The sequence below is a fragment of the Halichoeres trimaculatus genome, unplaced genomic scaffold, assembly GCF_033239565.1.
Source record: "Halichoeres trimaculatus isolate MK-OKI-2021-1 unplaced genomic scaffold, fHalTri1.1 fHalTri1_scaffold_20, whole genome shotgun sequence".
Taxonomy (NCBI): Eukaryota; Metazoa; Chordata; class Actinopteri; order Labriformes; family Labridae; genus Halichoeres; species Halichoeres trimaculatus.
Genome location: NW_027437198.1, coordinates 8891471 through 8915778, shown reverse-complemented (window position 1 = coordinate 8915778; position 24308 = coordinate 8891471). Strand labels below are relative to the sequence as shown.

Below are 24308 nucleotides of genomic sequence, written 5' to 3'. Positions count from 1 at the left end.
CCAGAAAACTACTGAAAAGTTTGCATGTCTGAGCTTGTTTACTAAATATACACTCAGGAAATGAAATATGCTGTATATCCTCTATCTGGTGACCCCTGGAGGGCACTGAACCACATTTTGAGCCACATTCTGACTGCACCATGAAAACACATTTAGGTATGATATTGTTAACTTTAAACATTTATCAGCATCCTCTATTTGTGTATTCTTTTGAAGAGATTCTTTAACAGGAACACCAAAATGGGTGATAAAACATTATGAGAAATGCTGATGCATTGATTATGCATCTCAAGAATGTACAACCTTAAAATCATATTAACAATGTTTAAAAACTCATAAAGCATCTTAATAATAAAAAGTTGCAAAAATTGCATTAAACAGTGACAATGCACTTCTTTTTAGACTTGATTTTTTTTCATACAAGATTACAATAGAGTCCTCATATCAACATGCTGTGTATCTATTCCTAGAAATGATTCTTCTTGACTTTCATGTCCTGATACTCTTACACACTCTGGTTCGATTTTTCCCCAGATATCTGACATCTAAAAAGGCCTCTGTCTTCTCTGTTTACAGAAACAAAAAAGAAACTATGCAGCAGAGGCAGCAGAATTGTGAGTATATTGTTACCAAACCAGAGTAAGTTCTTCCATTTGGAATTTGGATACCAACAAAGACACTTTCTGTTTTTAGCTTTCACAATGTTTTGAATAGAAGAAAACAAAATAATCCCTCTTTAAGCATAATCATGCCAAAATGTTTGGTTAGTCAGATAATTGTGTCTCAAAATTTAGAATAAATACATCAAATTCAGACTTTTCAAAATACTGGAACTCTTCTTTTATCATTTACTGTCACTAATGGTTTTTGTCTTTCAACCATGACTAACTACGACAAAATGATGACACTCCCGCCCCCCAAATAATAATAATAAAAAAATAGCACCTGAAAACACGGAAAATCTCAAGAAATAAAACTGATAGACTTATGTCTTAAACATTTCATTTATTTAAGTTTATCATCTTTAAAACATTGTCACAATGTAGAGCAGGAGAGTACAAAAACTGGACTGGTTTCTAGTAAAAATGTTGCTCCCTGGTTATTTCCTTCAGTAACAGGAGAAATGTTCATCACTGTATATTCTACATGTATATAAACAAACACATCAAGATCCATGATTTTAAACCTGTGACTTAATGACAAACTGTATAAAATGCTGGTGGAAATCTTCGTACAAAGTGACTCATGTAACAGGGCTGTTTAACCAAAATACAGTTTCTCTGATAAACAAATATAAATAGTTTGCAAAGTTTAAATACCTAAAGTGGTTTAATGCTGCATCACTCAGAGCTGAGCAGAGGCACGGAGTAAACATGTAAATAAACACTCACAACAAAGCACTGATCACGTTCTCTTAAGATATCTTCATGAAGTGAGTATAAGTTAATACAGAGGTAACATCGAGTAGGTACCATGTGCTACAGTATCTAAAGCACCACAGCTAGGAGTATACTGAGTGCAGCATAGAGCTGTTGTCTAACAGTGTGGAAGTGCTGGAAGCTGAATCTTATCATCTTCATCCTCACAGGTCCATGTCCTGATCACTGACGCTCTGACGAAGATAATCTTCATAGAGCTTTTTCTGCAGAGGGAACACAAACAGAAAACCAAATCAAGCTTTTATTTCATGTCTATGTTTACATCCATCCCTGTCATGTTCAGTAAAACACACAGACGTGGTACCTTTTTGGTTTTGACCACCTCCTGAACGTACTCCAGCTTCTCCTGTAGCTGCCGCTTCTGTTTGCCGGACAGAGTCGGTTGAGTTCTAAAAAGAAACAAAAAGTGAAAAGTGTTAAAGCAGTTCAAAATTTAAGGTGCTGCAGGGAAGGAAGAACTTCACATCCTGAACTCATACCTGAAGGAGAAGCGTGCGATGAGGAGGAGGAGGAAAGAGAGAAGCACGAGTCCACCGCAGCCGTAAAGCTGTTGCTCCACAGAGAGTGAGTCGAACAGTCTCACCACAGGACTCTATGGATTGAAAAGAAGCTACGATGAGACTTCACTGCTTCACATGAACATTAAACAACAAATAAAACAACAGTGGACTCATGTGAAACTCACCAGGTAGACAGAGAGAGCCTCTGTGCCCTGGCGGCCCAAAGCCATCTCCAGCAGCTCCTTGGAGAGGGAGCCGAGCACTATTAAGGCCATCAGAGCCAGAGGCACGCTGAAGCCCAGCAGAGTCAGGAAGCAGCCTTTACAGCGCGCACGCCGGTTCTTAGAGCTCGTCTGTCTGTGAGAAAAGACTCGTCGGTCATTCTCTGAGGATTCAAACTTTTAAATATCTGCACGTGAAGTGTTTGTGCCTGTTACCTGTCACTGAGTAGTGAGTCTGTGATGGCCTCACTGATAGTCTCACAGTCCTTCTCCAGAGAGTTGAGCGTGTTCTGGACGGTCTGGTTGATGGTTCTCTCAATGGTGCGACAAACCTCCTCAACCTGGTTCACACAGCGACTCGGCTGGAAACAGCATGAGAAAGAAATGTAAACAACATGCATAGAAAACTCAAAGAGAGCAGAAGAATGAGGAAGTGTACGATCAAGAGATAAACCCTCACCTTGTTGGGATTAGGGATGTAGATCGTCGGCATGTCAAAACCACATTTGTTGAGTCCAGGCCGCTTGCAGAGCTCCTGAACAATCTGCATCATCACTCTCTGATACAGACACAGAGAAGAAATAAAAATAAAATTTAAAAAATGGATTAATGTAGATGTAATATCTCACTTTCTGTCTTGTTTATTGTGACAGTTTTGCTTGTGTGCTCTGTGAATGTAAACGCAGAGTATGATCAGGTAAAAACAGCTGGACAGAGCTTTCAGCAGTGCAGACAACAGAACAAGAACAGGATCTTCTTCAGGATGTAACTCTTCCTTGTCTCGTCACAGATCTGCAAACTTGTCTTTTAACTCCTACAGGGTAGATTATATCAGGTAAGTCAATGGGTTTATCTTCCATCATACAAAGCTGTACTGTGTTTACCTGTCTGTCAGACTCTCCCCCGGCCTCGTCAGCTTTGCTCAGGTAAAACCACAGACGATCTCCGTGTTTCTCATTCAGACTCTCCACAATGTTAAGGGTTCGTTTACACAGAGCCTGACCCATGGGGTCGAAGAAGACCAGGATCAGGTCACAGAGATCACCTGAGAAAAGAGACAAACATTTTTGATCAAGGCCAGACATTCAGGCAGAAAATTCTCAAATATTGAGTGTAGACTTTTGACTTTTTCATTCTTCAGTTAAACAGACTTTAGTATCATGTCACAAGGAAAAATAGAGCTGTAGTCAGTTTACTTTGGCAATAAAACTGAGATCTCCACAGTTTCCAAACAACTTGTTTCTTTTTTTTTAAACCTACCAACACACAACATTGAGAAGCCAGCATTTGATATAAAATCTTATCTTATGGGTTTATAAGTAACTCTGTTTCCTCAGATGCCTCAACAGATCCTTAAAGACTTCAGCATGGGACTAAACCAGTTAAAGGAAACTCACCAAGCCACAGGATAACCTCATCCACATCGAAAGGATACTTCATGTCTCCGTCCACCAACCCCGGGGAATCCACAAACGTCACCAGGCTGAACCGTTTCTGTCTGGACGTGCAAATCTCAGTGCTCAGGTACTCTGAAACACCTGAAAAAAAATAACAAGAAACCAGGTTATTGTGATGGAAAAACACAGAGTGACCTGTTGGTTCGTCTGAATGAGTCAGCACAAACATTTCCTGTCCATCTTGCCCAGGGGTAGCGACTGTACAGCTCCTGTGATTGTGAGTGGTTATGTCCTGTGTTTTAAGAGCAGGAAGAGTGACTGGCTGCAGCACTTTTCCATCCCTGATGTGTCTACACCTTCACTCAACCACAACAAAAGTATTCTTGAAATGGAAAAAGCCCCAATTTTGCCATCGAAATATCAAGACATTGTAAGTGGGTCGAAAAACAGAGAGAAACAGTGTCATTGTTGTGCTTTAGAAAGAATACAGAAGGCACCAGCATCTCACCTTTGAACTCTTGCAGAGGCTTGAAGTGTGGGTACAGATGAAGGGTGGCGTTTCCCTGAAGAGATGAGCAAATTTAACTTGACTGGTCGGTCAAAACCATGAAAACTGACTCACTTTCCTCTTTAAAACAATAAATGTCTCCTCATTGATTTTGCACTGATTCACTCACTGTGAGAGATTCTCTCTTGCGGCCGCTCGTCACAAAGCTAAAGCCTTGCGTTTCAATGGCTACCCCTGTACGCTGGATATGCTCTTCAACATACCTGGAAAACAACCCACAAAGAATTACTTTGGAGTATCATCACTGCCCAAACCTGACCACTAAATACTTTTTATTCATGTAAAATCAATGAAAGCATCATCTGTAGTGTAGTGGCTGACACGGAGATCAGAGTTAGATCTTTACTGCACTCATAAATTATGTATTTATCACTGAATCGCTGTCATAAAACTTACAACCCTGTGCCCTGGAGCATGGTTAAAGAACATTACAAATTAAGCTGTAAAATACATCATTTCTCTCCTGTCTATCTGTCAAACTTATTCTGTATTTTTATTGTTTACCAGTTAATAAAGGAGCTTTTCCCTGCAGAGTGGTTTCCCATCAGCATCACAGTGATTTTCTTTCTAGGTGGCAGCAGCTTCACACCAACAGATTCAGCCACTGTGATCAACCCTGAGTAAACAAAGAACAAGATCAAAGTCATCATTAATGACTAATTTACAGGTGGTGCTGTTTTTGTCAAATGAAGGTGGAGCCATCAAAGAGTTGGAATGCCAGCTGAAGGAGTCAGGTCAGTGTTTAAGACAAGGTAAAAGAATATTTAATATCCTATTGAATTTCCCTTCCTATACCAGAGTAAAGGAGAAATTCTGTGTAGTGGAAAGCATCCATCTTTGGAAATTTTTACAAAGTATTTGAAGGAAATATTGAAAGAAGCATCAATGCTTTACATTGAATGAAATAACATAGGAGAAGATTCACTTCAACAATAGAAAATATATCAAAGAAGTCAAATGGCAATTTACTCAGTGTAAAATACTCAATATAACTTATGGAAGATTGATCAATCACAAAAGTCTTGCATTATCAGGGGTTAAAAATCTACCAGAATTTAGTAAATATTCATTTGAAGTGTTAACAATGAGCTTTGTAACATGTGCTCGGTTAATCCTAAGATGCTGGAAAGAACTCCACACCCCCTTCCACTAAAAATGTGGTGACAGCTGCAGTTGAAAAGGGATGTGGGAAACACTGACACGTTAAAATCATGTCTAAAAAGCAATGGGATGGTTTTCTGCACATATTCTACATAAAATATTTTTTTATCCCTTTATCTACGCCAGATTTTCTATCTGCTTTAATTTCTTTGTTGTTTGTTTGCTTTTCTCCTGCTTGATTTTTGAGACTTTTTTAATTAAAAAACTAGGAACTAATTTAAGTATAAAAACATAAGAAACAAAATAAAACAACAGAAATTTAATTAAAACATTGGTCGGATAAAACAATAACACAAAACTCTTTTCGGCTTTCACGGGATGAGGAAAAAATCGGGAAAAAATAGTCTCCCCTGGTTTGTGGCTCTTCTGACATTTCTAGCATGGTATCCGGTTTTGTGTGGTATGGCTGCCTGGGTGAGTAGGTTATTAACTTTCCACGTACGGTTCTCTACAATAGTTTTAACACTGAAATAATGTCCATTTCAATTAAAGATTTTGAGCCAGTAAATGCATTGAAAATGATAATTTTAGGCCCACTCTTAACTCCAAAAAGGAAAAGATCCGAGGAGAACTTGAATGTAGCATTCAGTCCTGTATCACACATCTCCAAATTGATCACCTTAATTAAGCGCGACTCAACACAAACCTTATGGCTTTAAAGCCAGATAATTATTTTAAAAAAACACTTACATTGTTTACCACACCACCTCTAAGCTAACTTAACGATAATTAACGCCACAAAGAAGAAAAAAGACAAACATTTGTAGGTTAGCTAGCTAACGGTTAGCCCACCTGCATCAGGGATTACGTCTGTTAACGTAGTAAATCAGCTAGCTGACCCCGGACAGCAAACAGGCAATTATGCACATTTGGTTTACGAATAGGTTAGTGTAGAGAAATTTGTGGGAGCAGACGAAATTAGACAATTATCTGACAGATAACTCACCACTGTCAGGGTCTGTGTACAGCTGATGACAATCCCGTAAAATGCGCTCATCACAGGACACACCGCCTGATATCGAGTCTGCATTAGCAGCACTTCGGTTCTTGATTTTTCCAGACATTTTCAAAAAGACGAAAGTATGTTGAGCTGATGAGGAGACTTGTTCAAGCAGCCGAAACCCGAGACTCTCTGAACTTTCTGTGGACAAGGCCGGTGTGCTCTTTTTGAATCGCCCCGGTCCGTGGTTGAAACACGGGGTTTGGACGTAACTGAGCCACGTCGTCAGCCAGGGTGGCTTTCTGTCGCAAAGGCTTTTGGTTAATGTCGTTTTTGTCGTCTAAATGAACCTTGCGCGACTCTCTTTTTTTCACCAGTTCGACCAAAGTCACTCAAGTCGTGAAGAAACTTTAAGCATTTATGAGAAAAAAAGTGTGATTATTGATCTTCATGTATGTCAAAGTTACAGGGTTTGAATATTATGAAAAAACAATAACATGCAATTTAAGATACATCTTAGAGACATTTGATTAGAAGATGAAAAGTGAACACAAACTTGAAAAAAGAACACAAGAAAAAAACAGGCCATTGAAGTGATAGAGTGGATGGCGTGACTCGATAAATTAAATTTAAATGTTGGCAGGTTGCCTCTTGGATTGGATAATGCTTCCTGGAAAGCAAACCCACATTACTTTTAAGCTGAAAGTATCCATTGAACCCTAAACAATGCACAAAACATTCAAGGAAATAGAGTAGCAAACTTTTTTGCACACCCGTGTGTGTCTACGTGAGTTTTCTTTGAGTACTAAAAAATTTAATAGAAGAATTGTAGAAGAACTGGCTGCTGTCCGAGCAAGGAGAGTGTCTGACAGGTTTGAAGTCATTAAGACATCTTAATGTGGTCAATGATTTTACACTACATCATGCATTATTCAGCCTGTAGTATTTCAGCCCATATCCAGGTGATGAAAAGAGTACCCGAGAGTTTAACAAGCCTGGATGCAGTCTGTCAGTGGAATGTGAAACCAGCAGATAATATCATATATTTATGTTGCTATGTTACTATGTTACTTGTGCCACCATATCAGCCAAGATGCTTTAAACCCTGCTGTTAATTGTATGGTGAAAATACAGGTACACAACACAACACAACACAGCGTGCAATGAACTCTTAAAGGGCACACATTTATTTTAAGGTGAAAAGTGCACAAACCAACCAAAGAGTTCAGAATTTACATTTTAGGAATGGTACCAAGCACCAAGAACAAAGCAGTTACACACTTTCTGTTGAATGCTCTCAGTGCAAGTTAAGGAACATTTCATGGTGGAATTTTAAATTAAAAAAAAAATCAGTGCTAGCTGAAAAGTCCTGCATTGAACACCAAGCGTGGTTTACAAAACTTATGAAGAGGACTTGATTACTCATTATCCGATGCCAAAATTTTTCAGCCAATGTATAGAAAAGTCTAAAGTCACCTTTTAAAGGATCTTTATTTCTTGGTATATCATCAGTTTGAATTAGAGCTAAAAAAAAGCTGAATAGGACTCTGGCTCTCAAGGTATAAGTGGATGAGCTGTAAGTAAAATGGGAAGTCTAGTGTGCTAGTGGATCTGACTGTTAATTGAAATGGTTGTGGAGAATTTTGGGATTATGCTAGTAAATCCTGCACACACCTCTGCCTGGACATTAGTACAAACAATCATGCGTTATGTGATGCACGTGTCAAAGGCTGAGCAGTGATGAGTGTGCCGGTAGGACCTGTTTCAGAGCAAAGTCTTAAGGAGGCTCTAAAAATGTTTCCACTGACTAAACACAATGCTACGGAAGCCCAAAGAGGACTCACATTCATGTTGACTTTAACAGGTGCTCATAACTTGTGTCCTCAGAGTTACAAAAGCAACAAAACAAACAATTTTTCTCCCCCCTAAATTTCCAAGAGTTGCATGCTCACACAAGTCCTTCACAGTGTGACACCGTCCCTTTTGGGAAGAGAGGGCTGTGAGAGGGAGAAAAGTCTATGGGGCATGATCTTAAAACACACACACTATGATGATAGATTTTAATTGTGTATCAATGCTAGTTGTAAACAGACAGATGTGCAGAAATCTTCATGGTTCTCGTTTTGAAAATGGTGCTCCTTCATCAACCTCAGATGTTTTTATCCATCTTGCTAAATGTTTTTCTCCTGGGTTTGCAGCCGTGGCATGACATAAACATCATTACCCCACCTGCTCACGTTCAGTGGATTTTCCAGAATTTTCTTTCTCTTCTTCCACATTTATAAGTAAGTTTGTAACTGTATGCAAAATATATAACACTGCTGCTTCTGTTAGGCAAAGGAAACAATGAAAAAACAACATGAAAATAAATTCTTTTTTTTGAAGCACATATTCTGTTTCTGTGATATAAATATGCTGCAGAAGCCATTTTTTTTTACCTCCATGCCTTTTTCAGGCAAACATCCTTCAAGACTGACTTGACAAAGTGACAACATCAATAGTGACAATAACAGACATACGTATGAGCGACAAAGTAATGAGATGCATTATCATATTTTAACTAGTAAGGGTCAGGGTATGACAAAGTGCCACGCATGCCGACTGCACAAGCATCTCAGCACACAGAGAGCACCAAGGCTCTTAATATTTTTCTTTATCCATAGGTCAGAGTCTTTGTTCATTGGTTACCAGTGTGCTTTCCTCTCTTTGGCAACCAGCTCCAGGAAACGAGAATGACTCGCATAGAGCGGGAAGGACGAGTCAACATCAACCCATTTCACTTGACCTGCGTCATCACCAGCCTGCAGGGGTAGCTCGCTCACACTGTTACCTACGACAGGGGAAAACAGGAGATCTGATTTAGCTCTGCAGTAGAAGGAGTGCAAAATCATAGAGCTGTGGTTGCATTATTTTGAAAGTTAAAGGGGCTGTGAGGAGTTTCAAAGTGATTTTGAAAAAGTCTCACTTCAGATATACGCTTCATCATAACCCACACTTTAAAATGAGATTATCAGCGTCAAAATAGGTTATTTGGAAATGCTACATTGTGGCTTCCAGTCAGGTCGAGCAATACCAAACTATTTACGGCCCTCTTGGTCTCTACGACAGCGACACGCTGGCTGAGAAAGTTTACAAGTGAGAAGATTAATCCATGTTTTTCTCTGCTGATTTCTGTGATTAATTTTGTAGTGATGGTGGACACTGGAGCCTAACTGTCAGACAGAAAAAGGACAGAAGAGCAGAAGAAAGATAAACAGGAGAGTGATAGAGCCCGAGCTAAAGGCTTAATGGGCTAAGCTGTTTGTGCTAATGTTGATTCCAACCCACAGTCAGCAGTTATTCTGCAGTGGTCTGTTCAAACTTGAGAGTCTGTCAATAAAATGAAGAGTGAGGTTACGTTAGCTCTGATTGGTAGAGTAGGTTGGTCACTAGCGCTATGTATGAACAGCTACTAAACTACTGTATAAACTGACAGTTTGCTTGTTGTCACGTTAGCCTACATATATGTCGTAGCACCGGGCTGCTAGCGCTACACATACAGTACAAACTAACAACGTTTGCTTGTTGTCACATTTCATACAACAGCGCTACTTAACTGTACTGATAAATACCTTACCTTGTTGCGCTGTTACCAGTCAAAAGTTGTTTTGAACAAAGAAAATTTGTTCCAAAACAAACACACGTCACATTTTTACGACAGGGTGCGGAGACTCCGGGCCACAAGGTGGCGAGGCAGTCCAATTAAAACAGATTCTCCTCACAGCATCTTTAAAAATTTAAATAAAAACATTTAGAAACCTGATTCATCGTGAAAGTTAACAGCTACTGTCTCCATCCAGGCGTTGTCTGTGTTTCTGGGATCATCAACGTAGCCTTTATAGACCTGAAAAGATGAAAAAAAACTTAAGTTCTGCAACCGGTTGGTTGATAAAAATATGCCAGTAAAAAGAGTGGGTGTCCATCAGCTGACCTGAAACCCAGGTGATTTGAAGAGTTTTGTAATGCGATCGTGGATTTTCGCTCGCTCTGCTGGTTGCAGACTCAGAGAGTTCAACGCTTCCTCTGAGAACTCCCTCTGCAGGGTCAGAGACACCTGCTCCCCTGCATCGACCATCCCCTGAGAGAAAAACACAAAAACAGAAAAGTGGATGAAAAGAGAGAGGAATTAAAAGATTACATCAAAAAATTAAAACAGAAATTCCTCCATCTCTAAAGATCGATAAAATCAAGAGGAAATGTAAAAAACCATCTACCCCAGGAATGGCCCACTCGCCGCAGTCTTTCCTTTTGATGGACACAAACTGCAGGATTGGCCGTTTAGAGACAGGGTGAATTACTTTTGCTCCTTTGGCATCAACTTTCCATCTGACAGACAGTAGTAAACATCAGGCCATCAGGTTTCTGAATTAGAGCTTGTGTTCGTCTGTATCTGTTACAGCTACAGTATGTGTCGGGTAAAACTTACCTGGTGACGATGGGATCTGCAGCGTGATTGGGTCCCCATCTTCCCAACAAACCTCTGCCAGTCACTCCAGTGCGACCACGAAGATTTCTGAATAATGAGAGCTGAGTTAAAACATTTTTTCAGACATTTCAGAAAGGTATGTTTAGAAATGACACAGTGCATTTTTTGTCACTTTGAGATCTCCATGTGTCTCTTCTGATATTAATTTGCTTTTTCTGTCCCACTGTCTGTTTTTTCACTATTTTTATTTATTTGTGGCTATGATGGTAATTCATTTCTGAGTCCTTAGTGTGGTTCTAAAATCAGCAGCCACTTGGAGCAGAATCTTTGGTCTTGCTGCAGCCCGTGTCTGCTAAGCACTTTGGTAAAACCACCTCTGTAAGCAGCAGGCTTTTAAAGGTCTTTCCTGACTGATCATCCTTACATCTTTGTAAATTAGAATTTAAACTTCATTAAGCAATTTCTTTGACATATATACTTAAAGCCCTCTCTATACAGTAAAATTATTGCTATTACTTTAGATCAAATTGACACCCATCATCAAAGGATACTGCAATATGTAAAATAAATTTTACGTGAACACTAACAATAACAAAAAAACGTAGGCATTTATTGGACAAGATATTGTTGTGATGACTTTCATTTGCAGACTGTTTTTTGTCCCAAGGCTTTAGAAACACCAGACACTAATTATGACATGTTTCTAAGCAGAAGGAAATGAAACCGTTACTCACAGTGGCTTCCCCTTTTCTATTTTGTAGCTCCCCTCAAAGCTTGTCCTGTCCACACCTCCATCCACCTTGTTGAACTGTGGGGAAAAAGAGCTGCAAGACAAGCAGAGGACATCAAGACAGGTCTGAATACACTCTGAAATCTGATATATCTGAGGGCAAAGTGTATCAGAAGTAGTCAGAAAGTCTTACAGCAGCCAAAATAAATAAACTCTCCAAAACACAGATGCAACTGTTACTCACCCAACATCAGGATCTGCCCATACTGGCTTTTTTAGCACTGAGGGGTCGGTGTGGCTGACTGGATTATACTGAGGCCAGCTCTGACTCCAGTCCACCTTATCATCAGGGACTACAAAGCGCTTGACTTTGGACCCTGGATACTGAGCGCTCCGGGACTTCATGTGAGGCGCTGCAGAGGATGGCATCGTCTTGACACTGGTCATGTAGAGGTTAGAGAGGCTGGAGGTGATGGGTCTGATGGTCTGACTGGTTCTAAGGGGATAAGAATATGAACAGGAGAGGGTGGACCTGCAGGAGGAGAAACACGAGACATAAATCAGAAAGAAAGCCAAGCCCTTAGTCCAGCAACACCCAGCATACTTTCATTTTAGACTCTTTATCTTTCTCTGGAAAAACAATCCTGCAGTGCTCGCAGTAGGCTATAACTCTCTGCCATACACTGTCAATAAATATAGTTAGAAGAGACTGAATGACTTCACCTTATTTCACAAAACAGAGTTATCTGTCACGTTTGGAAATATTTTAACTTCGCAGAGTGTCTAATGCACCGATAAAGCTTTTAACCCGTTCAATATGAATAATTGACGATCGTTCCGGGTCTCACTTCAGTCCAGGGGAGCAGACGGTAAACGGAAGTCCGAAGAGAGTGAGCGCAAGACGAATCCGGCCGATCAAGTTTGGCCGCAGAAGAAAATGTACCATAACCTCCCCAAGATCAATCAACACAGAACAACCACAACATGCTGCAGCACTGTCTCCAGGAAGTGCACCGCCCGGCGTGATGACGTAGCAGTGTTGGGGTGCGGTTACGGCAGTCGCAATTGTTACCACCATGGACTGTAATGGCATTTCACTCTTTACAATTACAGTTATCTCTAAGTAGATTCTTATCAGGTGTTTACTAAGAAACGGAGTGAATTCTAAAATTATTCAGAAACGAAAGTGATGATTGAATTAGTTTTTTCTTTTTCTTTTCTTTTCTTATTCTTGTTTTTTTTTATCTTATTTATTTATTATTTACTAACCCTATTTGTTTGTTTGTTTGTTTTTATTATTATTATATTCTTTTTTTATATTCTTTTTTTCCTTTTTTTTTTTTTTTTTTTTGGGGGGGGGGGGGGGGGGGTGAACTATAGAGCAAAGTGCGCCTTATCATGACGCTAGACACACTGTGAGAAATTCAATGACCTGGTACGTGTGATTTCTCTGAAAAATAAATGACCCATACATTTTTTAGATCTTTCTTTTGATATTATTCTACTTTAATTCATATTATATAGTATAATTAAATTGTCGTATTTATTTCTTATTTTCCCTTGTCCTTTTTTGTGAGCTGCGGGAATTATCAACGTGTTAAATCTTATCTTACCTTTTGCTCTTATCTTCTTATCTTATCTTTTCCTATAACCAGTAAAATCAAGCTGGATAGGCAAGTTAGACATTTTAAGGTGGGTTTTTCAAGATGTGCAAAGCTCCGAATTCAAAATATCAACATTGAAAGACAAATTGGATCTTCATGTTGTATTTTTGTTGTTATAACGGTAGGTCATAACAGGCAGCATGGAGCACATCTCGACACGCCCACTCGCTGCTGCTGCGTGTTTATTCTGCAGATTGCGCTTGGTTCATTTCAACGGTGAAACAAAGCAGGCGGTTCTTTGAACAAACTGATAGGACTCCACCCGTACAGGACACAGTGGTACACACATCAAACGCAATCTTGTTACCGTAGTTTGGCACGCGCATTTACGCTCGATGCTGAGACCAAATCCGCGTTCGCGCACGAAATCCATTTACTGTTTGGTAGTAGAGGCCCAGACCGAGTCGTTCCGCTCCATCAATCAAGCCATCCGCTCGGTGTAACCCTCTGTCAGTTGGTAGTCCGGGCTGAGAGCGGCGGGGGTCCCTCGGTGTCACTCTCTGTCGGAGCAGGAGCTGTTCAGGAGGAAGAATGGCAGATTCCAGCAGCACCGCAGCAGCCGGGGCCGAAGCCTCCAACGGCGCTGCTGCTACCGGGGCGGCGGGCAGGACTGCGCCCGACGCACCGCCCGCTGCTGCGGCAACCAAGACCGAGACCGTGAAGGGCCAGAACTTTGATGTGGGCCCCCGGTATACCAACCTGTCTTACATCGGAGAGGGGGCGTACGGGATGGTCTGGTGAGTGGAGCTGTTTGAGGGGCTCCTGGAGAAATCTGAAGTGATTGCTAACATAATCTGTTTGTTAGCAGATACTCTACAGCTAACATCATCTGTTGTATTCAACACGCACTGCCCGCTAATTGTTGCAAATGTGTTGGGAAAACTACTGCAAAATGTCAATCACTGCTCCTCAAACATGTTTTGTTATTGTTGTTGTTGTTAGCATGCTAAATGTAGCCTCAGGCGTGGCTATCAGGATTTTCAGGAAACAAGATTGGGAGTGATTGCGCAGGACGGAGTTTGATAACCGAGGAGAAGTCTTTAAAGGACAGGATCTGAACACAGATCTGAGTTAGGTGCCGCTGCAGCTATGGTGTCCTAATGTTCAGATTTCACCCCCAAACACTTTGAGGTTAACTTTGAGGGCTTTGGTTGGTGGTAAACACTGAGCCTGCGGCAGAGCTGCCGCAGAGGATGCGTGTTGGATTTGTCAGAGTTGTAACGAGGCCTCTCCTCCACTTATCACCGTGTGTGATCAGCAGCTTTGCGTGGACTTGTCCAGAAACCCTGTTGCTCTCGACATCGATGCCCAGTCATCGCTGTGAAAGGAGCTGAACTGCTGCGAACATGATCAGATGCGACAGCGCTGAGTGTCATTGTGGAGTGGATGGGGAGCCCGTCCCACACATGGACCTCTGCCACTTTCCCACAGTTGTGTGTGACAGCATGGGGTTTGGTTTGTGTCATTTCGGTCATGTGATTCCACCATTGCAGCACTTGGTGTTTGTAAACAGTCAACACCCACTGGCTGATACAGAGAGAGAAGTGAGAATCAGATGGGATGGGTGATGAAGATGATCCTGGTTAAACTTTAAAGATTGGAGAGGATTCACTCCCTGGCTTGTGAGCACAACAAGTATTTTTTAGGAAAAGTATTTAAAAAAGACGTGATTTCAAAAACATCCCTTGAATAACTTCTTTGGCTAATGAGTTATAAGTTGGCATTTATTAAAACCTTATTTATTATTTATTAAAATCTTCTCCCCACCTAGATAATCACCTCCACTGCTCCTACACTCAGGTCGGCTCCTACAGTAATCACAGCAAACAGCTACATACAGTAAAACATGACATTTTTCCCATCTTACCAGTCATGGTTTGAGCCTAATGCTGAGTTTAATTTATGTAACTTGAAACCTTTGTTTGTGTTTCCTCCACACCCAGCTCTGCTCTGGACCATGTCACGAACCAGCGCGTCGCTATCAAGAAAATCAGCCCGTTTGAGCACCAGACATATTGTCAACGCACACTGAGAGAAATCAAGATCCTGCTGCGTTTCCGCCATGAGAACATCATCGGCATCAATGACATCCTGCGGGCACGGCACATCGACAACATGAGGGATGTGTATCCTTTGATAAAATAAGATCAGAGTATTAAAAATGATTTTATCACAAGAAAACATGCAGATCATCTTAGAAATAGCTCCAAAAAAAGAACAAATGCAGACCTACTCCTGCATCGAGTTTCTTTTTTAACACTGAAAGGTCTGTGTGTAATAACCTGTTGCAAACTGGGAGCCGGCTCTAAAGTTATTGCAGCAGCTTCTTTTTCATTTTGGCTGTTTGGCTTCCCGAATTCTGTTGTGACTTTGCTGGTTTCGGAGATTATTGCAGCAAATGTGTCCAGGTGCAGGGGTGAAACTGAACAAATAAACATGCAGTTATTAATCTAGCTCTCACTCACTGTTCTTTCATCCTGGGTGAGTTGAGTGGAAAATTTAATTGCAAGAAGTTTATGTTTCTCCTGATTGGACCAGCAGTGTTCAGGCTTTTGCATGAAACAAAGAATGCTTATACATTTCAGAGGTTTGTGTGTCCCTCTTGGTGTCAGTGGATCGTCCTCCTTGACCGTGCATCTCTCCAGCTACATCGTGCAGACTCTGATGGAGACGGATCTTTACAAGCTGCTGAAGAGCCAGAGGCTGAGCAACGACCACATCTGCTACTTCCTCTACCAGATCCTGAGAGGCCTCAAGTACATCCACTCTGCCAACGTGCTGCACCGCGACCTCAAACCCTCCAACCTGCTCATCAACACCACCTGCGACCTCAAGGTGAGATCACACACACTTACACACACACACTGCAGACAACAAGGCTACTGTATGTGTCATGTGAGTATTCTCTATTACTATTAAGTGTTTGGTCAGATGCATGTGTAACTAGATATAATTTTTTTTGCAGTGTACATGTGATGTTAAGGGATTCCTGTATTTTTTTATCAAACCATTTAATACTAAAGTTAAAGTTCAGATCCTTACATGGGAGCAAAACATGTGTCTTCTATTAGATACAGAGATCATTTGAGGACTTGTATACATGATGTGTCCATGTGACTGAAAAGTTAAAGCTCTTGAGAGTTTTTGGAAGTCAGTCGGGAATTTATCTGAGTTAATTCAGTATGACCATATAAAGTCATTCTTTCATTTTGCCTAATTGTACCAATGTTTTGTCCTTTAGCTGTATGAGAAAGAGAAAAAAATGTCTTTTAAAAGATGAAGCACAAATAATTTTGATTTGTATCCAAAAGTTTTGACGTCATTGAGCTGAAACCTTGTTTGATGGAAGATACTTCCCTGTTGGCCACTTTCAATCAGACTCACGGCAACTTAAGGCCTTTTTAAAAGAAAACAACATTTTTGGACAAACATGCACTATCCTCATGTGGTCACTTTAGTCTATAGATGTATTACTCATTCTGTTTGTTTGCTTAAAAACAAAGAAGTACCCTCACTCATAAACTTATTTTGTGAGACAAAAGCTAAATATTTCCTAAGTTTAAAAGCTGCCTCACAGTAAGGTATGAGTTCACTTATCTGGGTCACACACGTTGATTTAAACATCAGTACCAGCAGCAAGTTTTCACCAGCTCTCCACAAGATTGAAAAGAATCTGAGGAATGCGTCTGATGGATTGACCTGAGCCCCGTTGAGCCAAAGACGAGTTTATCTTTATGTTTTGAACGCTGCTTTACACAGCACAGAGGAGCACGTCTTTGCTTTCAGTGTAACTAAACTTTGTGTTATTGAAACAGAGAGTCCAGAGAGGAGCTCATTAATCGACAGAAGCCTGGACTGCTGTCACTTCTGCCTCCACCTCCACACTGACGAATATTATTCAGATTTACAAACTGAGTAACGTGTGACGTGTCAGCTGGTCCATGTGTCCGGACAGATGAAGCGTGATTTACATCCACGGACTGTTGAGTGTGAAGAAACTGCTAAAATATCTGAAAAGACAGTTTCGTTTATCAAAATGCATTCTGGGAAATGTAGGAGAAAAAAGTGAAATTGTGCAGGCTGATGGAAAATTGTTTTAAAATTGTTTGTACAGGTTACAAAAAAAAGATTCAAGCTCCTTATATGTGAATATCATACACAGCTTTTGTAAAACAATCACAACAAAAGACCCAAGATCTCAGAACACATTATAAAAGTACTTAATATTTAATAAGCTATTAGCAGATCCATCTTAAAGTTTAACAGCTTCATGGTCAGTTTGTTCCTGGATCAGCTGATCATGTGAGGGGAGAGCTGCAGCTACAATCTGATACCTCTAACTCTACATTCAGATCATTTAAAATCAATTCTCAAGTATACAATATGAAAAATGTTTTGGGTTTCATGTTTAAGACTTTGTGGATTCTATCTGGGTGAAAATAAGCTTCCATTCTGCTGCTTCATGCACAGTCTGTACCCACATTTCCTGCACTTTTACTCTTTGGATAAAAGATGTAAGAGATGCAGGAGAATGTACCGCCTCTTAGTTTAGGTTAAAAAGTCCATTATCATGGAGCCAGACTTGTGTATATGAGCCAGTCTTTGACCATCTATCAGGCTGATGTATCTGACCTCTGACTCCTTTCTGCTCCTCCACAGATCTGTGACTTTGGCCTGGCCCGGATAGCTGACCCTGAACACGACCACACAGGTTTCCTGACTGAGTACGTCGCCACGCGCTGGTACAGGGCTCCAGAGATCATGCTCAACTCAAAGGTAAGAGAAAAGTGAAGCCATAGTCTTCCTGTAACCAGCAATGATACAGATTAAGGCCATGTCCACACGTAGCTGGGTATTTTCAAACCAACATTCCCACCTAGTGCGTTTTTAAAAATACTTTCTTCCACACACAGCGGGCAAATTCGCCGATGAGACACATTTCAAACCCATATGTGGCTGTGTTTTTCAGACATGAAACCTGTGCCAGCCAATCAAAATGAGCCCCCGTCATTCAGCTGTTACTACTCTGTTTACTTGTGTCCTCACGAAACCATGAAACACAAGTTTTCCAGAATCTTCACTACTTCAACTTCAACTTTATTATAGTCCCGTAGGAAAATTGCTTTTCAGCAGCAGGCATCAGTACACAAGTACATGATAACACATAAATCATACAGGTATTAAAAAGAATCAGGGAAAATCCTGAACTCAAGTGAAAGAAAAAAATTTGGCAGGAGTTTTCAAAAAAACTTCGTTTTAGTGGCATAAAACTGCAGTTTTCTGTGGATGATAGGACTAAACATTCAAACATATATGTGGTTTTCCAGATACCCAGCTACATGTGGACATGGCCTAAGACTCTCGCACACACACACACACACACACACACACACACACACACACACACACACACACACACACACACACACACACACACACATATAAAGTTATAAACACAGAAAAGAAACCAAAGTCCAGTTCACAGGCACTAAAATTTACAATAAAGGAAAAATTATCGCGGGGTCATCTGCAAGTTCAGGTATTTACCAGAGTTTAACCGACCTGTTCAAGCGCCCTCAGGTGGGTATAGTCCACACGGATTCTTGTTAAAGTCATGGAAAGTTCAATGCCTCGTGCAAAGGTTTATGTTTCCTCTATGCTTCTCTTCTTCTCTGATTAAATTCATCCAGCATGATAAGAAATAACGGTGATGACAGAAACTATCATAAAAACACAGTCTGTATTTGGAATAGATGTTTTCTTTATTTCTACTTTCTGTGTGTATAAATCTCAGGGTTACTCCAAGTCCATCGACATCTGGTCAGTGGGATGCATCCTCGCTGAGATGTTGTCCAACCTGCCGCTCTTTCCTGGGAAACACTACTTGGATCAGCTCAACCAGATCCTGGGTGAGAAAACTGGATCATAAGAAAACCTCAAACCACAACCAAATGAAAAAGCAAAGACAGGCACATTTTAACAATCTGAAAAAGCAAAATTTTTCTATGTCACGATATGATGTAGGTTAAAACCACAAGGATAAAAGATGTCTCTCTGTCCAGGTGTCCTCGGCTCCCCATCTCAAGAAGATCTGAACTGCATCATCAACATGAAGGCGAGGAACTACCTGCAGGCTCTGCCCCCTAAAGACAAGGTCCCCTGGGAAAAGATCTTCCAGGCTGACTCAAAGGGTACGACAACACAGCACAATTTATAAAACTAGAAAAACTTTGACAAAGAATTTTCAGCTAAACTTGCAAACCAGGTTGTTATTGTTTTAATCTTTGATGAAAACAAACTTTGTCTGCCTCTTATTTAATTTTCTTCATTGAGTTTTTGATGTAAATAAATCAAAACATGAATGCTTATGAATGTTGTACTTATATTTCTTTACATCTTGTCACAGTTCTGGACCTGCTGGGCCGCATGTTGACCTTTAACCCCATCAAGCGCATCAGTGTGGAGGAGGCCCTGGCTCATCCGTACCTGGAGCAGTACTACGACCCCACAGATGAGGTACACATCTCAAGAGCTGACATTTGGAGCTGAAGAACAGGGGTTTATGAACAGGATTGAGCCAAAGATGCTTTTATCATTTAAGAAAATAATTATGTTTTTACTGGAGAAGAAAAGAGACCCAAAGGCTTGAATAATATCTGAAACTATGTTAAGCTGAAGGTATGAATAATCACTGTCCAGCTTTGACTGAAGTGTGTGTTTATGTGTGCAGCCAGTAGCAGAGGAGCCCTTCACCTTCTCCATGGAGCTGGATGACCTCCCCAAAGAGAAGCTGAAGGAACTGATCTTTGAGGAAACGGCTCGTTTCCAGGAAACTTACCAGGGATCCTGAGACGCACAGGTACTGAAAACGTTCACCAAGGCTGTGTCTCAATTCAGAGGCTGCAGTCTACAGAGGACCCGGCCTTCGTAGCCTGCGTAGACCACAAAGGCCAAACTGAATTGAGACGATCTGGTCTACAGAGCATTTCCTGTTTTTCACCCTTAACGTCACAGAGCGCTGCCTTCACCTGTCAGGCTTACGTTACTTTTCAAACACATGTAAACCAAAATCTCACATTTAAAACAGGATGTTTTTATTTACTATTTTTTTTTAAACTTTGTTTTATTATTTCATTTTATTTATTTTATTTTTTTTTAATTTATTGGTAGAGTTTAGAGCCACTATTTACATGACAGTTAAGCAACAATGTACAATTTCAACATTTGAACAAGTGCTAGGGGGGATGGTAGATAAAACCAAGTATAACGTACAAGCTGCTGAAATGATTTTATGTATTTTTTTAATTCCCCGTAAAAACTAAAACACAAAAATATGTTTTTTTTCCCTAGAGACTTTATTGAACATTTATGAACTTTTTTTTTTTAATAATGAGAAGATTTTGAAAGAAGAGCTGTTTTTCCTCAGTGTATTATTTAAAAAGAGCCCAAACAACACATTTTTACACAGTAAAACAAAATCTTCTTTAAAGTTTTAGAAATACAATCACACAGTTGTTGCCAGAAATCCTTCACATCTGGATGAAACAGGACTCCTTCTGGAGTTCGGCCATGTCCATCATCTTCTGTGTTCAATGGATCTGTAGGCTGCAGACTCTGAACTGGGACACAACCCAAATCTCAGCAGCACAAGACTTGTTGTCATTTTCAGCCACTAGATGTCAGTGAAGCGTGTTTGTGTTTGAACATTCACTCTTGCTGTAATAGTTTTTCTGTTATTCCAGCTTAAATTGGCTAAAAGACAGTTAAGTACAAAGCAGCTTTGTGTTGTTGCATTACTGCCTTTTCATGGGCTTTCCCTCTTGTGTACATTTATCTGTAAAGAAAATAAGATCTTAACTTTGAGGAAACGTAAATATGGATGAATATCTGTTAACTTCTTCATCTTTGCTCTTTCTCTTTCAGCTCTTCAGAGGCTCGGAACAAGAAGACCCCAAACGTCACGCTAAAACAAAAGAAAATTGCATCTTCAAGAAAAACAGAGAAAACAAGAAATATGAACATTTAACTGCTTTTTTTTCCATTTCTACTGCAAGAGAGCTAAGTGAAACTTTAATCTGCTGTGGATGGAGGGTGGAACGGTCTGTCAGGATGTTTCTGTCTGTCTGTGCTTGACTCTCCATCCTCTTACCCTGCGTTTGTTTCCTCACCCTCCTCTCATCTACACTAACTCCTCCTCCTCCTTATCAGACGTCTTTATTTCTCCTCCTCTTCTCTCTGTCGCTCCCATTCATGTAAACACAAACTACTGTATTATCACCGTAACTCTCCCCTCATGCTCCATGTAAATAACAAACCTGGGAAAATCGAGGGCTAAAAGAACGGGGAAGCATATCACGTGTGTGTATATAAAAAGAATAGAGGATGTTTTTTCTTTTTTTAGGGTGCTTGTTGCAGTTTTGTTTGATGTTTATGTGTTTTGGGATCAGTTCTGAGTCGTATCTGTATGTTTTGAGGTTTATATTTACTATCGTTCGTTGAACTTGATTTCGAGGCGTTTCAATGTGTTTACTTCGGGCATGTTGACAGGTTTTAAAAACGTATTCGTAGCTCTTTCATTTCCTAAGAAGAATCTGTGTTGGGTCCTTGTTTGAATGCATGCATTCCTGAGACGAACCAAAGTGGCTGAGAGATGCACAAACCTGCCCGAGGAGCAACCGAATGATAGATTTTGTAGTTTTGAGTCTCAGATTGAAAGGAGACTGGACAAATGCTCCTTTCGGTTATGGAGATTAAATATCATGCACAAGATTGGAGCAGACTAGTTTAATTTAATATTCATATCATCTGTAATTTAAACATTAAACTTTACTTTGCTCGCAAAAAAGTCCAAAATTTAGGGGTAATATCAGTCAGTGTTTACCAAAGCTGAGCAGCAGGAAAGAATGAAAACAGTCACATTTTAAAAGCTTGAATCAAAGGGTTTAATTTTTAAATAGTTAGCTTTTAGTTGAATAATTAAAGACAGATTAATTGAGCTTTTCCCTGGAACATGCGCAGACACACAGAGCAGTTTGTGATGTTATCGTTTAGGGACTCAGTCTTAGTTTAGTGACCGTTAAAAATGATCGTTTCCTCCACATTAAGCTGCTTAGCTTTCCTTTTTTAATGCTACATGAGCACTCATCAGTATTTCATTCCTGTTACACTACATTCTGTTACAAAGCAGCTGATTGGTCAACGTCTAACCTCAAGCTCAAACCTGAGCAGGAACTTTTAGAGTGAGGGAACAAAAGGTTCCTGAAGCCAATTATAGTCTGTTAATTTTCTGAAGAACTCTAACTCTGCAAGTCTTTAAGTCGACTTTCACATGAATTTTCCCAGGCTGAAACTCAGCTACAGCACATCATGAATGCAGCATAATCATCATCATAAAAGTCAAACCTGAGAGTGTTACTTTCCCTCCTCCTCTTCCTGTTTCTTCTTTTAACATTCCTCCAACACGGCTTCTTCGTGCATGTGTTTCTGTCTGTGTCCCTGCTCATGTTCCTGTCTGCTCTGTTGTTTCTGTCTCCTGGACGTGACTGTGCTAACCGTCTGCTGCTTTCTGGCTCCTGCTCAGTCTGCACTAACTCTTGCCTGCTGCACTTGGACTCTAAGAGGGGAACGGACCGACGCGTGCTCTGGATCTGGTCTCGCTGTATCAGCGCGGGTCTGTGATGCTCAAAGACACAAACCTCTTTTTACGCCATCGTGTGGTTTTTCTGGGCCCGCGCTCTTGGAGGCTTTTTGATGCATGTTGTGATGTTGACTCTTTCTGTTTAACCTCCTGACTCCCTCCTCGCTTTACTCAAAGGGCTGCCTCCTCTTCCTCCTCCTCCTCCTCTTCCTCTCCCTCCTTTGTCTGCTTCTCCTTTTTGTTGTTTTTGAAAACCTCCTCTCTCACATCCCTGACTCTGCTGCCAACAGGAAACTCATCGCTCCTCCTTTTCCAAGATCATGTCGCTCATGAAAGCAGGAAACTCTCTCTGATCACATGACCCAATCAGCACGCCTGCACTTTGTTCTTCTAGCCACGCTCTCTGTCTCTGCCACCCCTCAGTTTGTTGGTTCTCTCTTTGTGCATCCTTGATCTGAGTTAAGTTTGGCCTGTCCTGTGTGTGTGTGTGTATACTGCTCCTCAGTAACCTAAAGCCAAGACTCTTTCTGTCCTATGAATGAGTGTGTGCGTGCTTGAGTCAGTGTACTGCTCCTCAGTAACATAAAGCCAAGGCTCTTTTTGTCGTGTGTGTGTGTGTGTGTGTTGAAGGTAAGCCCTCCTGCAGTTGTCTGCGTGTTTACATCTGTGAGGCGTTCACTGTCTTTGGGAACAGCTCATCAACAGTGGCATGGATGTCTGGTTTGTGTTTGTTGTGCAGCAGTCGGTCAGCCCCTGCTTGCTTTGTTTTTTCTCTTCTTCTTCTTCAAACCCAACACTAGACCAAGCATTTCCAAGAGGACGACACTTTGCAGTCCTCCTGACACACTTCACACACATGCTCCCTATCTTTCAGAGGAGTGTTTCTGTGTGTTGCACTTGAATGCACCGTTATCTTTCTCACAGCGTGGACCAGTCTGTCATGAGGTTTGAGGATATCGTTGTTCTGTTCTTGTTATTGCTATCGTCGTTACATTGGTGGGTTGTTGTATTTTATTTTATACATAAAAGGGAGCTAAAGTTGTATCATTTTTTTATTATTAGTTTGTTTTTAACTGTATTTTTGTTTCTTTATTTTGGGCTTGATTGTTATTGGCAATGTTTGCAACCTCTGGATTTTTTTTTTTTGCTTTAATTTCCCTCAAAGATCTTATTCTAAGGAATTATTTTAAAAGAAGACATAAGTAGATTATCACAGAGATATGAGTTATTGAGGGTTATAGTCTGTATTCTGTGGGTATTATGACTTTAATGACTAACAAAGAAGCAGAATTATATACATATAATGAAATAAAATTTACTGATACTGTTATAGCTGTTGGTGGAGGCTGTTTCTTTGACACGCTGTGGTTCTCCAACCTTGTTAGGGTCCTCGGCCTTAGAAGGGCTGGGATTGTTGTAGAGAGATGAAACCAAAGCCAAAATGTTTGTCTCATTGAGACGCACAAAAAACATACCAAGTTTTTTCTACGTATCTCGAACAGAGGCCGGCAATTTGCCTTTCAAAATAACATTTTGCCGTATTTTTACCCTCTGTGCAAAAATTGTCAAAAAAAAACCCATAAGTG

General features: G+C 40.5%; 3 protein-coding genes across 3 annotated transcripts; 1 reads left to right on the top strand and 2 right to left on the bottom strand.

Moving 5' to 3' along the window:
* Positions 1–1032: 1032 nt before the first annotated feature.
* LOC141809561 (uncharacterized) lies at positions 1033–6525 on the bottom strand. The gene is made up of 12 exons (XM_074696642.1): positions 6233–6525; positions 4630–4741; positions 4235–4328; positions 4066–4120; positions 3558–3698; positions 3045–3205; positions 2621–2719; positions 2377–2522; positions 2125–2296; positions 1919–2031; positions 1744–1828; positions 1033–1642 (listed from the first exon to the last, which is right to left on the bottom strand). The coding sequence occupies exons 1-12, from the start codon at positions 6348–6350 to the stop codon at positions 1583–1585; spliced, it is 1356 nt and encodes a 451-aa protein (XP_074552743.1). The 5' UTR covers positions 6351–6525; the 3' UTR covers positions 1033–1582.
* An 867-nt stretch (positions 6526–7392) lies between these two features.
* Positions 7393–12472, bottom strand: nudt9 (nudix (nucleoside diphosphate linked moiety X)-type motif 9). The gene is made up of 8 exons (XM_074695747.1): positions 12270–12472; positions 11666–11953; positions 11426–11515; positions 10692–10778; positions 10480–10591; positions 10197–10343; positions 10025–10109; positions 7393–9056 (listed from the first exon to the last, which is right to left on the bottom strand). Exons 1-8 carry the CDS (start codon positions 12365–12367, stop codon positions 8911–8913), a joined length of 1053 nt encoding a protein of 350 aa, XP_074551848.1. The 5' UTR covers positions 12368–12472; the 3' UTR covers positions 7393–8910.
* An 891-nt stretch (positions 12473–13363) lies between these two features.
* mapk3 (mitogen-activated protein kinase 3) lies at positions 13364–23732 on the top strand. The gene is made up of 9 exons (XM_074695749.1): positions 13364–13822; positions 15029–15211; positions 15731–15920; positions 17745–17861; positions 18880–18994; positions 19148–19276; positions 19492–19601; positions 19816–19944; positions 21009–23732. Exons 1-8 carry the CDS (start codon positions 13617–13619, stop codon positions 19933–19935), a joined length of 1170 nt encoding a protein of 389 aa, XP_074551850.1. The 5' UTR covers positions 13364–13616; the 3' UTR covers positions 19936–19944; positions 21009–23732.
* Positions 23733–24308: the final 576 nt, after the last annotated feature.

What these genes read in the sequence shown, in the direction of transcription:
- nudt9 (XM_074695747.1), bottom strand. Translation starts at nt 12,367, where the DNA reads ATGGTACATTTTCTTCTGCGGCCAAACTTGATCGGCCGGATTCGTCTT. An exon ending in ATAGAAAAGGGGAAGCCACT is followed by an intron (nt 10,779 to 11,425) that starts GTGAGTAACGGT and finishes CTCATTATTCAG; the next exon opens with AAATCTTCGTGGTCGCACTG. An exon ending in TCAAATCACCTGGGTTTCAG is followed by an intron (nt 10,110 to 10,196) that starts GTCAGCTGATGG and finishes TCATCTTTTCAG; the next exon opens with GTCTATAAAGGCTACGTTGA.
- LOC141809561 (XM_074696642.1), bottom strand. Translation starts at nt 6,350, where the DNA reads ATGTCTGGAAAAATCAAGAACCGAAGTGCTGCTAATGCAGACTCGATA. An exon ending in GTACACAGACCCTGACAGTG is followed by an intron (nt 4,742 to 6,232) that starts GTGAGTTATCTG and finishes TTGTTTACTCAG; the next exon opens with GGTTGATCACAGTGGCTGAA. An exon ending in GGGGAGAGTCTGACAGACAG is followed by an intron (nt 2,720 to 3,044) that starts GTAAACACAGTA and finishes TGTCTGTATCAG; the next exon opens with AGAGTGATGATGCAGATTGT.
- mapk3 (XM_074695749.1), top strand. Translation starts at nt 13,617, where the DNA reads ATGGCAGATTCCAGCAGCACCGCAGCAGCCGGGGCCGAAGCCTCCAAC. An exon ending in ACACCACCTGCGACCTCAAG is followed by an intron (nt 15,921 to 17,744) that starts GTGAGATCACAC and finishes GCTCCTCCACAG; the next exon opens with ATCTGTGACTTTGGCCTGGC. An exon ending in CTTCCAGGCTGACTCAAAGG is followed by an intron (nt 19,277 to 19,491) that starts GTACGACAACAC and finishes ATCTTGTCACAG; the next exon opens with TTCTGGACCTGCTGGGCCGC.